At 53.9% G+C, this 14531-nt stretch overlaps 1 protein-coding gene across 1 annotated transcript; it reads right to left on the minus strand.

Annotated features, from left to right (window-relative positions):
* Nucleotides 1–1898: 1898 nt before the first annotated feature.
* On the minus strand, nt 1899–13185 carry ARRDC4 (arrestin domain containing 4). Its single transcript, XM_054561904.1, has 8 exons — nt 12804–13185; nt 8838–8904; nt 8455–8602; nt 6426–6528; nt 5226–5482; nt 4516–4678; nt 3813–3967; nt 1899–3444 (listed from the first exon to the last, which is right to left on the minus strand). Exons 1-8 carry the CDS (start codon nt 13090–13092, stop codon nt 3388–3390), a joined length of 1239 nt encoding a protein of 412 aa, XP_054417879.1. The 5' UTR covers nt 13093–13185; the 3' UTR covers nt 1899–3387.
* Nucleotides 13186–14531: the final 1346 nt, after the last annotated feature.

Below are 14531 nucleotides of genomic sequence, written 5' to 3' on the forward strand. Positions count from 1 at the left end.
TCCTTTCAGGAGACAGGCTTTTATATGTAAACACTACAGACTTCGTTTAGCGCAGAGGCTTCGTATCCAGGTCTGCAAGGCTTCCACTGTGTAATTAGAGCAATTACTGTCGGCGACTTCTATTAGAGCTGCAGAATCAGAGCAAGGGTCTTCCAGGGAACGGAGGTCAGACTTCCAGGTTACACCCCTGGGCTTGGGGATCCGTCCTCCCTGGGAATGTGAGGGCTCTGTCCTCGATTCTTGGTAACGGCCTGCCTAGTTCTAAGTTCTGTAGTCCACAGCTTTACAGTGTAAGCTACAGAAACTTGAATTTCGCCTCCATATTTATTGCACAAGTATCTCAACTTATGTTCACTGCAAAGAGGATTAAGACGCCACCTATTTATTATTTAACATGATTTCATATATTATAAACACTTGAAGAATAAACTATTGGGAATGAATAATTTTTTTTTTCTTACCAGTTAGCTATGGTTAATTTTCCAGGACAGAGGGTCTGGGTGGTTAGAGAGGGGAGAGGGTTATTTAGGTCAGTGAGGGTCCACAGGCTACGCCCCCCCCCCGCCCCCGCACTGTGTCAGTCCCGGGGGGGGAGTCTGGTCCAACAGCACGAAGTGGCCGGTCATTAGGGAATAAAGGACGATAATGCTCTGCCACCACTGACAGAGCTGAAGCTTATTCACTCATCCTGACCCCCCTTCTTCACGGACTGCGGACACGGACGAGGCTGGGAAGCTGAGCCCACTGTCAAACCCGGCTCAGAGGCCCCGCCGCGCCTGGCCCTGGGGCGGCCAGCCCCGGGTGCGAGCGCGTCTCCACAGCCGCAGTTTGGCGTGTGGCGCTGATCTCCCTTCCGCCTGTAACAACGTGAGTCGCAGTCACACGGAAACACAACAGAAGCCGCAACTCGGCGCCTTAGTGGAATCACTTTATTAACAAAAGGAACCCATAGGGTTCAAACAAGAGTACAAAATACAATCTTTCCCCCCGCCCCGCCCCGTGGGTTCAATTGTTATGTTCTCAATAATAAAAATAAAAAAGCTTTCCTGGTCAACTTACAGAAAACATCACCCCTGCCTATTGAGTTTCTTCTTGTGCAAAACAAAACGAAAAGAGGGGTTCTGTCCGCAGAAGGATTTTGTGCCGGGAGCCGCACATTTTCACATTTTCAGTTTCAGAATTTTTGCATCAAGAAAAAAAATTTCTAAGGCCACGGTTTCTTTGAAAACTACACAAAGAGTATACAAGCAAGTAAGAGCAGCTAGATTTTTTACCTTCATTTCTAAGTATGCTCTGTTCCAGCGCAGAGCTGTGGGCATTCGTAAGACAGTTTCTTGACTGAGAAAAGGGAAGCAGGCCCGACCCACGGCTGCAGGTGAGGCGTACCCAGAGGGCTCGGCAAGGCCAGTCGACCTTCTGCGCTGTTCTCTTACGGGCTACACCACCAGCTTCGCTGCCACCTCCTGCCCGCTTCACGACCTCACAGGTAAAGGTGATGAAGCTCCCCTGGGGAAGGACTCTAGGAAGTGGTTGCTTTTCTACCGGGAGCTAAATAATTAAGACTTTCTCTCCCCCGTGCCTCCTCACTTGGTCCTTGTGCTGTGGGGACGGATAGCATCTTACGAGGCGTGTAAGTGAATTTAGAAGTCAGCCAATTGTGGATGATGATCTTTTTAAAAGTAAAAACGGTTTAGACAGGACTTCAACACCTGTACCTGTTTTAAAACACACCAAGACAAGCAAAGCCAAAAACCAAGGCAGGGAAGAGCCTGGTGGCCATTTCATGACCGCGCACATCGGAGGCCGCACGGCGCTAGGATTTTAGACAGCGGGCCACGCCAACAGACGCGTGTGACGCTTCCACACTGCAGAGGGGAGAGGGAGGTCCGTGTGGAGGGCTGACACGCACCCACTCACCGCGCACGTGAAGAGAAATCCCTGCCAATGGCCAGCTAGCTTTTAAATGCAACGTTTAACGTCAAGAGAACCCTCCTGTTCCTCACTGAACTCACCGTTCTGGTGAGTGAAGCAGCGCGCTCTGCACAGGAAGCAGCAGGGCCCCCCATCAAACCCTTGGGAGCGGGGAGCCCTCAGCGGGTCCTGGGTCCCCGGTCCCCATGCAGGGATCGCTGCCTCCCCAGCTCACAAGCCAGCAGAGCAGAGGGCAAGGCGACCGTGGCCAAGAGGGTGGAGGGCAACAGGAAGAACGCTCCTCAGATTTGCAGCGGCCACGTGCTCCTGTGGGTCTCCATAGCCTGAGGTGAAGCGCTGATCAAATATTGCACCGGAACAATGAACAAAATCACAGTTTCAAGAGAATTAGTAAAGAATTGGGCTGACAAGGTAGCAGGCAGTGACTGCTCTCAGGAGACGCCCGTCCCCGGGCAGGAATCTAATTCGTGCCTTTTTATAAAATGGCATTTCCACCCTCTTTCGATCTTGCATTTATTGTGAAATACCCTTTGGTACAGCTACCTGAACTTCCATCCAGCGCCAGCCACACGGGGGCTGCCCTGGGCTCGGCCTCCCGCGCGGTGAGCGGTGAGCTCAGGGGGCACCGCCAGGCGGCAGGCCCTCCACGTACTCATCAGGCCGAGCTTTAAAGCCAATCTGATCGCCTGCTGGAGGTAGGTTAGGAAGAAGCCCTTTCTGTCTCTCTCTCGCGCGCGTGGTTACCACGGCATCCTAAGGACGCAGCCTTTCCCCGCTTCTCTGTCCAGCATGATCTCAGGTCAAGGAGGCGTGAGGAAACGCAGACATGGATCCTGTTCAAGTACTCAAAGGGGGTAAAAATCACACCCTTGGACGAACAGTGTTCCCACGCTGTGGTTCATCTTTCCCCTTGGCGCTTACAAGCCTTTCAAGGGACCCTTTCCTGGGTTCGTAACACTCTACTGCCCATTTATAGGAACGTTTCCAATGGGCCCAGAAAAAGCGGAAGCTGAGCCACTTCATTAGGACCTCCGGCGACCGCAGCCTCAGGAGCGGGCCCCCCGCAGGCTGCGGGTGGGGGACCTCGGTGGGGCCTCGGGGGCAACCACTTCCTGCCCTCCACGTCCCGGCCTCACCATCAGGCCCCCCAGGGCCCCATCCCTCCGCTCCACTCCGGGAACCCTCACGCAGACAGCGGTTCTTCCGGTCACACCGAGTTCTTGCCCTGCTCTCTGCAGCTTCCAGGGGCTTCTGTTCTTCCGGGGGACACATGGCCCCACTATAACCTCGGACAATGATCCTGTCGGCCTGCTGGACGGTTCACATGCTCTTTTAATGTCTTGGTGCCGACATTCATTTTCGTTCTTAAGCGAATCTTCCCGCCCTCCAGCCCAAGAGGCGGGGAAAGGGCCGATGTTCCCCCTTGGGGGCGATCACAGTGATTTCTGGGAACGGTCACAGGATGAAGGAAACGGGCTGGGCCTCCTCTGCGTTACTAGGATGCGGATCGACCTGAGAGAGAGAGCAGACGGGGTTAGCGGTGTGGCGTTCTGTAAAACTGCGCCAGTGCCCTGGTCAGATTATATGGTGGGTGTACGCTCAGCGCCCAGGGTTATTCCTAAATCCCCGGAGGCCGCTCCAAGTCTCCGTGTGCCACACGGCCACGTTAAACACCCTGGCAGCAGTCCGTGCCGCAGCCACAGGTCACACGGCAGGCACGCAAACAGTGGGGAATGACACAGTGATGATCTATCGTTGCCGTAAAAAAACTTTCACCGTATGTATCCCGTACTAATTAGGAATCAGCCACAGACACGTACAGAGGATTATTTATAATCAGCGCAACGCCAGTGGGGTTTACTTTCCTTTGCCTTGTTTACCTCTGAGTAAAGAGGCGGAGGCTGGAAGCGGAAGTCCGGAATGCAGGCGAACGGGGGGCACAGCGCCTCTGCCCCCCATCTGGGCGGCGCGGCGCCAGGGTCACCGCGCCCGGAGAGCTCCTCCTCCGACACGACGTCCGTGTAGTCCGGGGGTGCTGCAAAAAGGGGGGAGGCGGGGCTGAGCCGTCCAGGCAGGACCGGACCCCACCGAGCCCTCCGAACGCTCCTTGTGTTTCTCTCAACGGTCGTATTCCCTCTAATCAGCAAGTGTTTATGCCCGTTAACGACAAAAACCCTTTATTAGATTCTGCTTTGATTAAACTACTAATATTGATTATATTGTACTCTTTTGAGACATATGTTATAGCCCAGGTTAAAAAAAAAAAATCACTAAAGTGTGGCTACAGAACCTACATAACGCTCTGCACGTTTACGCGGACCATTCGTTGCTTTGCTGGTGGAAGTCGGAATCGGGAACCGTGGATTTCACTCCTGGATCTGGCACCCGCAGCCTTGCGGTCTGGATAAGCTAGACCCTCAGAGGCCCTTCCAGGAGTAACGTTTGATGGTGTTTAGCAAGAAGCAGCATAAGGACAGTTCCAGGAGCAGCGGGAACAGACCCCTGAGCTCTTCGTGTGCCCTGCGTCCTGTTCTGCGGTGCTTTGTGTGTCACGTGCACACGGCAGGCACCCCGAGCCCCTACCTTCAGGCCGCTCGGGCAGTGCCAGGGCCCACCAGCTCCCGTGCGCGCTGAACTGGCTGGCCACGCTGCAGTTCCTGCTGGCGAAGCCGTGGTACGGGACTGTGCCGATCACCAAGGGCAGCTCCAGCATCAGTTTCTTAGCACCAGGAATATGAATATACACCTAATACGCCAAAGAGAGAGAGAGACACACACACACACATAAAACAGACAGAAAGGCACCAAAAAAGTTACACCCCATAGCAAGAACAGCTGATTGATTTATTTTTCATAAAATAGAGACAAGTGCCTTTGTTACCTGCCATACCCTCTGCCCGCTACAACTGTACATCGTCCAGACCTAATAAAAGGAGGAACCCACCACGTGAAGGGCTCACAGAACACAGGGCGCACGTCGTGGTGGGGAACTGTGGCCGTAGCCGCCTCGCAGTTAGTGCGCGTGCTTACGTAGTCAGCACAGAAAGTGGAGCACACCTTCCATACAGCCAGCGCCCGCACTGCGCCTTAATTCTTTTATGTCACTTAATTACATCCCATAAGGGGGCTAGTTTCTGATTAAAAACGGAGGCCAATTGCCGTCTATTCCACAATTTATTGTAATGCTGTTGAGCTGACGTTTCCCCAGGCATCAAACGTACACATTCACAGGAACGTGACACTGTCCCCGCTCCGTCCACCCGACTAGTCGTGGTAAAAAGAGCCGTGCTTACAGCTAAGGAATAGTCTACTCGGATGATGCAGCAGTCCAGGATGGACGGAGGGACGGGGGGGATCTTCAGCATCTTCCCGTTCCACGTGTCGGTGCTCCCCGACGCGATGTGGTTCCCTCGCACGTTGGCGACCACGTGCCGGACGGTCTTCGTCTTCCCACTGGCCAAATACGTCTGGGTTTGGAAAATAGCAGCTTTGGGGACAACCAGCCGGGAGGAACAATTCTCTATTTCTGCGTAAATTGGAATAGCTTCTCCTAAAAAGAAAACGAAAACCTTCAGACTTCCCAGAAAGTTCTCACCATGGTGGAATAGAGCTGTTACCAACTAAAGCTGAAGGGTTTGCAACACCATTGTAACAAACCGAGAAGCTCTGACAGAAAACCTGTATTGTCAATTAGAGCCAGAGAAATGAAGTGCAGGTTGCCACGGGCGTTTTCTGATTATCGTGTTACTCACTTTTCTAATGTGGCCATTTTAGGTCACCGATTCTAAAGTTACGTAAGGTACCAGTGTCTTTAAAAGTTAAGATAGGACATACAAGCACATGACCGAGTACGTGCTAAGTACAAAGGCTACTAACCAACTCATCAGGGTCCCTCTATTAATACCTGGCCAACAGGAGAGCTGGCCTTTGCTTTTACGGACTAAAAGGTAAGGCACAAATGAATGCATGGACGGGGTAGGCAGGGTTGATGTCCACCTCCTCCTGCTCCCGATCATCCCAATAGGCCTGGACGCAGGGTGGCCCGGACGCACCGGACTGGGCCCTTCCCACACGGCAGCCCTGCCGCCCATGCGGCCATTGGGCTCGCTGCTGCTCTGCACCCTGGCCCCACCCCATGTGCCCGGCGTGGAGCAGGAGGGCCTCGCCGCGTGCTCGGCTCACAGGCGCGCTCCGGGGCGGCGCTCTCCCCCGGCCTGCCCGCGGGATGGGCGGCCTCACTCGGCCACTCGGCCGCTGTCCACCTTTGTGACCCAGGGAGCGGGAGGCGAGTCGCAACGCCAGCGTTTCCCTGGAAGCGACTGGTCCACTCCAGGGCATTTAAATATCAGTTATGCATATTGGAAACAGAAACATTTATCGTTTGCATTTTAACACAGAACGGACTCCACACTTACAAAGCGCACTATTGAAAATCACGTGAAATTTGCCAGTATTAATGATCGCCATTTGGACTTTCAAAACAGCGTGCTTACCGTTACAATAGCCCTTTCTCTCAATTTTGGCACTCAGCGAGACTGGGCCGGAGGTGAAGAACCAACAGCCAACCATCTTCTCGTGGGTCTTCAATACAGGGGTCTTGAAAATGCCAAATAAGACAACTTTAACGAGACCAGTCTAGAAAATCTGTAAAACTTAAAATTGTTATTCTTCATTAAGAAATGTCTTTCAAAAAAACAAATCAACTTTTCTTATCTCATGTGACATTCCAGGTGAAACATCCAAACACAAAGCGCTCGGTCATTGCCTTATTAGGAAAACAGAGGTGAATTTTCAGATTCAAATTAGGTGACGCCATCCTGTTTTGCCCTATAGTCATCGTGTTTCTGGGAGATGACACACCATTCCCTAAAAGAGAGCAATCAGGAGCTCCTGTCGTACCTAGTGACGTGTCAGAAACACTGCTTCGTTTTAAGACTTTAGATCAGGTCAAAGGAGAAATAACATAAAAGTCAATAATCGGAATATTCTGTTTGTTTTGGTATTTAAAATACAGAATAAGCAAATAGCTTCCCCCACCCCCTTTTTCCTTACTTTAAAATGCACTCTTAGGCAGAAGTTCAAGTGTCTTTAACTTAGAATGCTTTTCGGGTTGTGTGTCACGGGAGGCAAACATACACAGTGTAATGGATACAAAAGATACTGCCCCCTGCTCTATTCGATGGTGTGACGTGAAATGACACCAGATTTTTAAAATCTCAGGTTACAAGATGCACAAACCACAGCTCATTGTAAGTCCCGAAGTTACAATGTTTTTCTTTTTATTTAAAGAAAGAGTAAAGGATAAATAGTATCTCTTTCCAGCCAAAAAAAAAAAAAAAAATCTCTATCAATCATTTGCCACAATGTTCTCATAAATAATTTAGAAATAGTTAACCTTCCAATTCTAAGTAGTTTTTAAAAATGCGAGACGCTTCGCACTGGCAAGTTTCAGGAGAAGTGTGAAGCCGGTGGCAAGCCGCAGCTCTGCGCCAGGGCAGCCGGGCGCTGGCTATGTCATCAGCTGGGCCCCAGGGAGGCCAACGGGACACGTCTGTTCTAGTTTCATAATCTAAGGGTGAACGTCAGGGCCGATTCCGTCCCACGTTCATGCGAAAACAGAGTTAAACAACTTTTAACTCCAGGCTTTGTTCCTTCCTTATCTTTAAAAACACTGGCCAGGAAAAGGAACCTTCAACACTGAAAAGCCATCTTTGTAATAACATCAGTGTCATGATGGAAAGTTTAAATTACCCCAGTATTTTCGATGAAAAAAAAAACCATTCATATTTAAATGAAGAACCATTAGGTCCCAGTGGCGCTCATGAAAGTACAAGGTATAATTTCACATTATTTGGATAATATGGGCTTAGAGAAAAGAATCTCCCTCATTAGCGCCCATCTTGCCGCTTCTGTTGTTACGTGGAGCCTCATCTTTCTGATCGGTCTACAGTATTTCTGGTGATTATTACAAGTTCAATTCTTTCATGTGGCCAAATCTGTCATAAGGAAATGATCGGTGAAAGGGTCCCCGAGACAGCTGCGTGCACTTACTTCATGGTATGAAATGACACGCAGAATGGAAGGCTACGTTGCATAATGGCCCGGGCCTCAATGGCAGGCGGGGCGTGATTAATGCTCTCCCCTAATTGCTGTTTCCCAGCCTGCTATTATGGAAGAGTTGAGAATACCACAGCCCTGGCAGCGTGGCCGCTCTGGGAGAAGCCGCCCTTCCCAGGGGGGGCGCATCGTTATTCTTAAGCCTTATGAATGCGTTGCGAGCCTGTGTAACTTGTTGGCAGAAGCAGCCCCGAACAGCCGGGACACGATCAATAGTATTCACACACACGATCTGTAATTTGCTCAACCCAGAATCACGTCTTTCGAGGGAATGCCTATGGGTTACAAGATTGTATCAGAGGGTGGCAGGACAGACGAGCACCAAACTGGCTGGAAGGCGCGCCGCCGCGGAAAGGGAGGAGGAAGAGCCGGGCCGGAGGAAGGGCAGGAAGGAGGAACACTTACTAACAGTGCTGGCGTGTTGACGTCTATGTGACTGACAACCTGCAGTTCCCGCTGGACGCTCTGCTCGGGCCGCCCGGGCCGCTCCACGACGGCCCTCACACAGTAGCGAATGCTCCCGTGCTTCCCGGCGAACGAGGTGGCTAAGGGGCTGGGCAAAGCCGGAGAGGTCAGTGCGCGCGCTCATTCTTCCGCGGAACGAAACCGGGAGAGGCTCTGAACAGGGCGGTTCGGTGAACAGAGAAATGAGTGTGAGCAAGGGGGGTCCCTTCGGGGATCCTCAGGACAAACACGCACAGCTGAGGGTCAGACACACCCGGACCCGTCCACGTGGGGGGACGTGCGGCGGGAGAGGAAATCGCGGCAGTTATCACGGCTTCACTTACTCGGACGGAAGTCGAAAGCTGAACGGGAATTCGTGCTTTCCGGGCGGTAACGAGAGGACGCCTTCCCCTGAAAGAGAGAAGACATTTTATAACTAAGGTCAGCACTAGATCAAGACGCTCCGCCACCTAAATCAGACGTTTTTTAAAGGAAGGTGTCCTGGCTGTAATATCCGGTGTCCTCCAAAACGTTTAGCGAGCTGAGGTTTGGAGAATTAGCATTCGAATTTGTTTGTACCAAGTTTAACCAAGTATATACACACCTGTGTGGGTGTGGCTTCTGTCTTCAAACAGACAAGTACACAAGTAGCTACTGTAAAGTGTCAGAGCCCAGATATATATGTACACACGTATATAAACGTATATATACACATAGGCATATACATAAATGTTTACTTATCCCACTCTCACGCCGCCATGAGAATCCTGACATGAGCATACTATTACACTAACATTAGATACCGACATTAAATTTGACTGAAAATTAATGAAGCAAACAAAACAAACCCCATCTGTTTGTTCTGAATACACTGTAAAAGTCAGACCCCACGTTCCTCGGGCAGCGGTGGACAAGGAGGTGAACTGACTTGGAGTATCGTGCATGTTGAGTGTAAAACCAAACAGCCAAACCGACCGGGCAACGTATGGTAAGCGAGAGTCACACTCATACCCCAGGCTCTGCTGACCAGTGGGGTATCTTGGTGGCTGACTTGGGATCTGGGGGGCTTGGCCACACCCCCGTCCTCCCGCCCGGGGCCAGCCAGCTCCGTGCCTGCGGCGGCGGCTTATCCCCGGTGGCGGCGAGGAGGCCGAGCGGCAAGGTGCCGGTGGACCAGGTGAGGCCGGGGGTGCCGCTGGCACGCTGCTCGCCCCCGGGGACAGCTCCACGCCGCAGTGTGGGCCGGGGAGCTCTCCAGAGGCACTTGGAAACCTCCCCTTCCCCTGCTCAGGCTCAGGTTTGCAAGGAAACTCCCTGTGGGGCAGGACGAGGGCCAAGACGGAGCGCGGCGCAGACTGAGCTCCCTCAGACGCTGGCCCGGTCTCTGGATACCCAGCAAAGACGCCTGCTGCCTCCATCCAGCACCCAAATTAAAAGGCAGAAATCGCTAGTGAGATGGGCTGTTTTTTTTCCACCTAAATACTGGAGTTCTAAGACCTCTAACAACTCAGTGAACATGTCAGCCTTGCGCTTTTAGAAAACGGGACACTTGACTGGCTCATTCTCTTCTGAGTCTGTCCCCAGTTTCCAGCGCGTGATATATGGGGGGGAAAATGAACAAAATATTTGCCATTGAAGGTCATTCAAATAGAACCAACCCACAGGTGGGTGACTTGGAGGCCAAGGGAACAGGTCACCGGACGTGAGCCCGTGGGAAATGGCAGCGAGAGTGCGCGTCTCTGGGGCTCAGGTGCATTAGAATCGCGGGCTCCACTTGAGGTCCCAGTGTGTAGTGCCTCGGTGGCAGGGACTTTGGAGAGAAAGATGAGTAACTTCAACCCTCAAAGAGCTGCGGGAGGAAAGCAGGCGAGACACTTGCGCGCAGGTGGGGCCCGTGGGGGCTGGGTCAGGCCCCCTGAGGACCGCAGACCAGGGGGCATCAGGGCGGGCTCAGAGATGAGGGGAACAGCCGGCCGCAGGCGGGCAGGACGGACGGGTGGGGAGCAGAGAGTGGCCCAGGGCACCGAGAGGGTAAAGGAGCGACAAAGTTCCTGCTTCCCACACAAAACAGACCAACCTAGGGATCGTCACGTTTCACACGAGACGTTCAGGCACCTCAAAACATAACCCAGGAAAACAGTGTTTTCCATCAAAGCTCTGTTTTCTTCCCTTCTTTCACTTTCTCGTCTGTTTACTCAGAATTAGAAGGGTTCCCCAGCTGAGTTGGGTGTCACTTTCGTTCCGCGTCACTTTCGTTCCGCACGGAGAGCTGCCCTGTCCCAGGGAGACGCTGCCTCTGCTCAGGGTCCTGCCCTGCAAGGGCTGGGAGTCCACCGCACAGGGGCGGGGGGTGGGGGGGGGCGGGCTGGGGGGGGCGGGGCGCCGTGGGCACCCTCACGCTGCTGGTGGGTGTCCGAGACCTGACGCCGGCGCTCTGGTCTGTCTGGTCTCTCTACCACGGGTTCTCAACCAAAGTACGGAGAAGCTCAATCAGAACGATAGCCAACAGTTGGATTCGCTTGACCAGGCCGAGGACTGACCTGAGGAGGTGTTCTGGAAACAGACTGCAACGCTGAGCTTCCCCCGAACTCTCAAGATTCTAAAAATCTCTTCAGGGGATTAAAAGTCAAGTTTTGGAATTCAATGGCCCTGAGTATCTACACCTGTGTAAACTTGCTTACTTCTCCCAAGCTACAGATAACAGGAGTGACCTCGTTTTTTCTCGGTATGAAATCAGCTAACCCCATGCTTTTTATGTGAAACATTATTTTTGGCTAATCTGTGTGACCATTCAAGTGGTTTAGGTTTGGACATTCTATTCCATCAGAATGAAAACACAAGATCCGACTTGGGAACTGAAATGCTATTTGTTAGCCCAGACTTTACCAAAGCAATTTTTTTGGCTAATTTTTTGCTAAGCAGGTCCAACTGCTATTAATCATACATTTGTTTACTCAGTAGTCACGGTCCCAGAGACAGAGTCCAAAGTCCTGGACAGAAATCAGCCTCCGTCTCTCTCTCTGGCCCTTTCTGCCCCTCAGGCACCCCCAAGGTCTGCGAGGTCCGCTGCCTGCGGGGGGCGGCGCGGGGGCCCCTGGGCCTGGGAGCCACACCTGTGCTGGTGGGAGCGCCCAAAGGCAGGGAGCAGCGGTCCCCTGGCGCCCGCACCTGGTAACCCAGCCGAGAGCTCCGGTTGGAAGCACGCCTGCCCTCGGTGCGGTTGGGGAGTCGCTCCGCGCTCGCGTACACCTGAAGCCTTGAACGGTGGGCAGTCTCCTTTCCCACAGCGGGACAAGGCAAAACTGCACCTTCTACTGATTTTGTGTAAGACACAGCAAGGGTTAAACAAACATGCAGTGCATTTGACTCTTGGGCTGATGAGGCACAAAGGTAAGGTAGCTTCCACCAAGTACAGAAGACCAGGACTCAAGACTCGGTGTCCCTAGTACTCTCACGATGAACGGAAACCAGCGTGTGCACTAACTGGTACCCCCGTGCAGCGGGTTCCCACATGGAGACTTCTGGACGGGCCTACACTGTTCCCCGGACCTCACAAGGGGGGAGAGCAAGGGTCACCTTTCCTCCAGACCCCGTTGTCTCTTAAAGGCCTAGTGGTGGAGAGGGATTGGGTGAAAAGGACACAGAAGCAGCAAAAATAATAAAGGAAAAGAATGCGAGGTAGAGGCAGAACTCATGTTACCCGCGCTCCCCAGAGAGGACACTACGGACGACGGTCAGGGAGCACGTCCTTAGACTTGCTACCTCTCCGGGGCTACTGCCCTCTTCCCCAGGTTCTGCTAATTCATCAGGAACCCAGTTTTCATCAAGAACCAAGGAGCATCTAGACTCAAGATGGGAAGAAGGGGAGGCCCGTGAAACCCAGGGGGCCAGAGCAGGGAACGTGAGGCTCTGGTTCCGCCCTCCCTGCCTCGGGCCAGAAAGGACAAGTCCCGTATCCCCAGAAGCTGGATTCCTGACTGTTCATCACAGGTTTCCATGACAACGCCCCCCCCCCCAAACACCGGCGGTCCTGGAAGGTCCTGGGGCACCAGGTAAGAGGTATGCATTCAACGCACACGCTGTCCCCTCCTCCCGCCCCCGCCCCCAGTGCTGTGAGGTGGGGGCACGGGCATTGTTACCGCGCGCGGCCAGCGACGAAACCGAGGCCCCGGCCACCCGCGGGCGGACCCCACCCCCGGAAGCCATCCGCCGCACATCTGGCAGGTGGGCATCTCCCGGCGCGCCCCCTCCCAACCCCCCTGGAGGCGCCCGCGGCCCAGAGGGGACACCGGGGCTGTCGCCGCGCTCACCGGCCGGGGCCTCGCGCAGGTTCAGGCGCACATTCAGGTATTCCACCTCCGAGGCGGAGGCCGGGGCCGCGGAGCCGGCGCCGGGGCCCCAGGAGGCAGTGGCGCGACCGTGGGCCTCCAAGAGCACCGCGCGCAGGGCCAGCGGCTCCGCCGCTTCCAGCAACACATGCCCCGCCACCGTCTCTCCGCTCGAATAGCAGCCCTTGCGCTCGTCCTCGAACACCAGACCCAGGCTCTTCACGCGACCCTCGGGGCCCACGGCCTCTGCGGACCTCGCCTCGCCGCCCATCCCGCCGGGCGACGCGGCTGCGCCCGCGCCAAATAGGTGGGCAGCGCCGGGATCGGGGTTCGGAAGCAGAGTGGTGCCGCTGTCACAGGCGCCAGCCGCACATGGAGGGCCGCAGCGGCAGCTGTGCGGCGGCCCGTGGAACCTTACCACGCCGGGTCCCCTGTCGCTTTAACGAACCCCGCTGGGGGGGGTGGAACCGGGCCGGGACGGCCCACCCCCGGCGCGCGCCCATAGGTCGGATGCGAGCCCCGGCTGGTGCCGATTGGTTGTAAATCGCTACTGAGTCACTTCATTGGTGCCCCAAGCAGCGGCTGTCGCAGGTAGGCTGTGCGTGATCAGGTACTGGTGACCTATCGGGATACGCAGCTGTGCACGTGTACAGGCCGCTTATTGGCTGGGGCGAGGCACAGTCCCGGGCCACTGGCCAATAGTGAGGGGGTGCGCCCATGTGGACAGATAGTGGGAAACAATCTTTAGTTGGGAAGGAGCCTCTTCGGGAATCCCAGCCTGGCGCGTTGCCGTTGCTATGGTTACCAATGGGGGCGGGGTTTTTGGCAGCCTGGGGATCCTTCGCCGGAGTCACTGGGTTCGTCCAAGAACAAGAAGTTGTGGCTGAGCTGGCAGTGTTTACCATTACATCTGCAATGCTCAAAAGGAAATAGATGTGCAGGGAAATGGAGCTCAGCAGTGTTTCCTTGTGGGACTTGGAGGCTAGGTGCCTGGGAACTTTTAATAGGCCAGGTGGCGCGTACTCACCTCCGGGGACCGAGACCCACCTCTCCGGAGTTTCAGAGCTGCCCCTCTTTCCTCAGGTGGGAGCTCGGGCTGCGGTTCTCCCGCTGGGCCACAGCCTCCCCAGGGTGGGAACGCGTGGACGGGTCCTTCTGGCTGTAAATAAGGTCATGTGATGAATCAGGTTGTTTCCAAACAGCACCTGCCCCGCCAGTTTCTGCCCCGCCCGGGAGGATTTCCCGACTTAGGTGTCATCGTCCAGAAAAGTTGCCAGTTGTTTTGATGCCTTGCCCACGCCCACGTCTTGCTTTCCCGTTCTCGGTTTCATTTTCTCGTTTAATCTGCCATTACTTATCCACCAACTGGTCCTCCGCTTCTAACCCTTTTAATTCCTCCCTTACAAAAAGCCCGAGTTTGTGAGCGATGACGAACTGATGAATCTCGTATGGAGATTTAAAATTTTGCCTGATGTAGCTTTTTCTCTTTTCTTTTCAAGGCTCTCAAACTGAAGGTTGCTCTAGTCTCCGTGAGTTTAGGCTATCAATGCGGAGCTGTCACAAGGCTTTACAGGTTCAAAGTTTTCTTATCTCCTCTCAAAGGAAGTACAGAAGGCCACAAATCCAGCCCTGCATCTTATCCTCTGGCCATTTTATTCATCTGGAGTAGCCTCCAAGGGGTGCTCACTGAGCCTCTGCTTTGTAGCGCAT

Source organism: Pteronotus mesoamericanus, unplaced genomic scaffold (genome assembly GCF_021234165.1).
Source record: "Pteronotus mesoamericanus isolate MK-2021 breed Mesoamerican mustached bat unplaced genomic scaffold, CSHL_Meso_final scaffold_582, whole genome shotgun sequence".
NCBI classification, from domain to species: Eukaryota; Metazoa; Chordata; class Mammalia; order Chiroptera; family Mormoopidae; genus Pteronotus; species Pteronotus mesoamericanus.

Excerpts from the sequence above, each read along its gene's own strand:
- ARRDC4 (XM_054561904.1), bottom strand. The coding sequence starts at position 13,092 with ATGGGCGGCGAGGCGAGGTCCGCAGAGGCCGTGGGCCCCGAGGGTCGC. Across the intron at positions 8,603-8,837 it reads AGCTTTCGACTTCCGTCCGA|CCCCTTAGCCACCTCGTTCG; the intron begins GTAAGTGAAGCC and ends GGCTTTGCCCAG. Across the intron at positions 5,483-6,425 it reads GAGAAAGGGCTATTGTAACG|GAGAAGCTATTCCAATTTAC; the intron begins GTAAGCACGCTG and ends TTTTCTTTTTAG.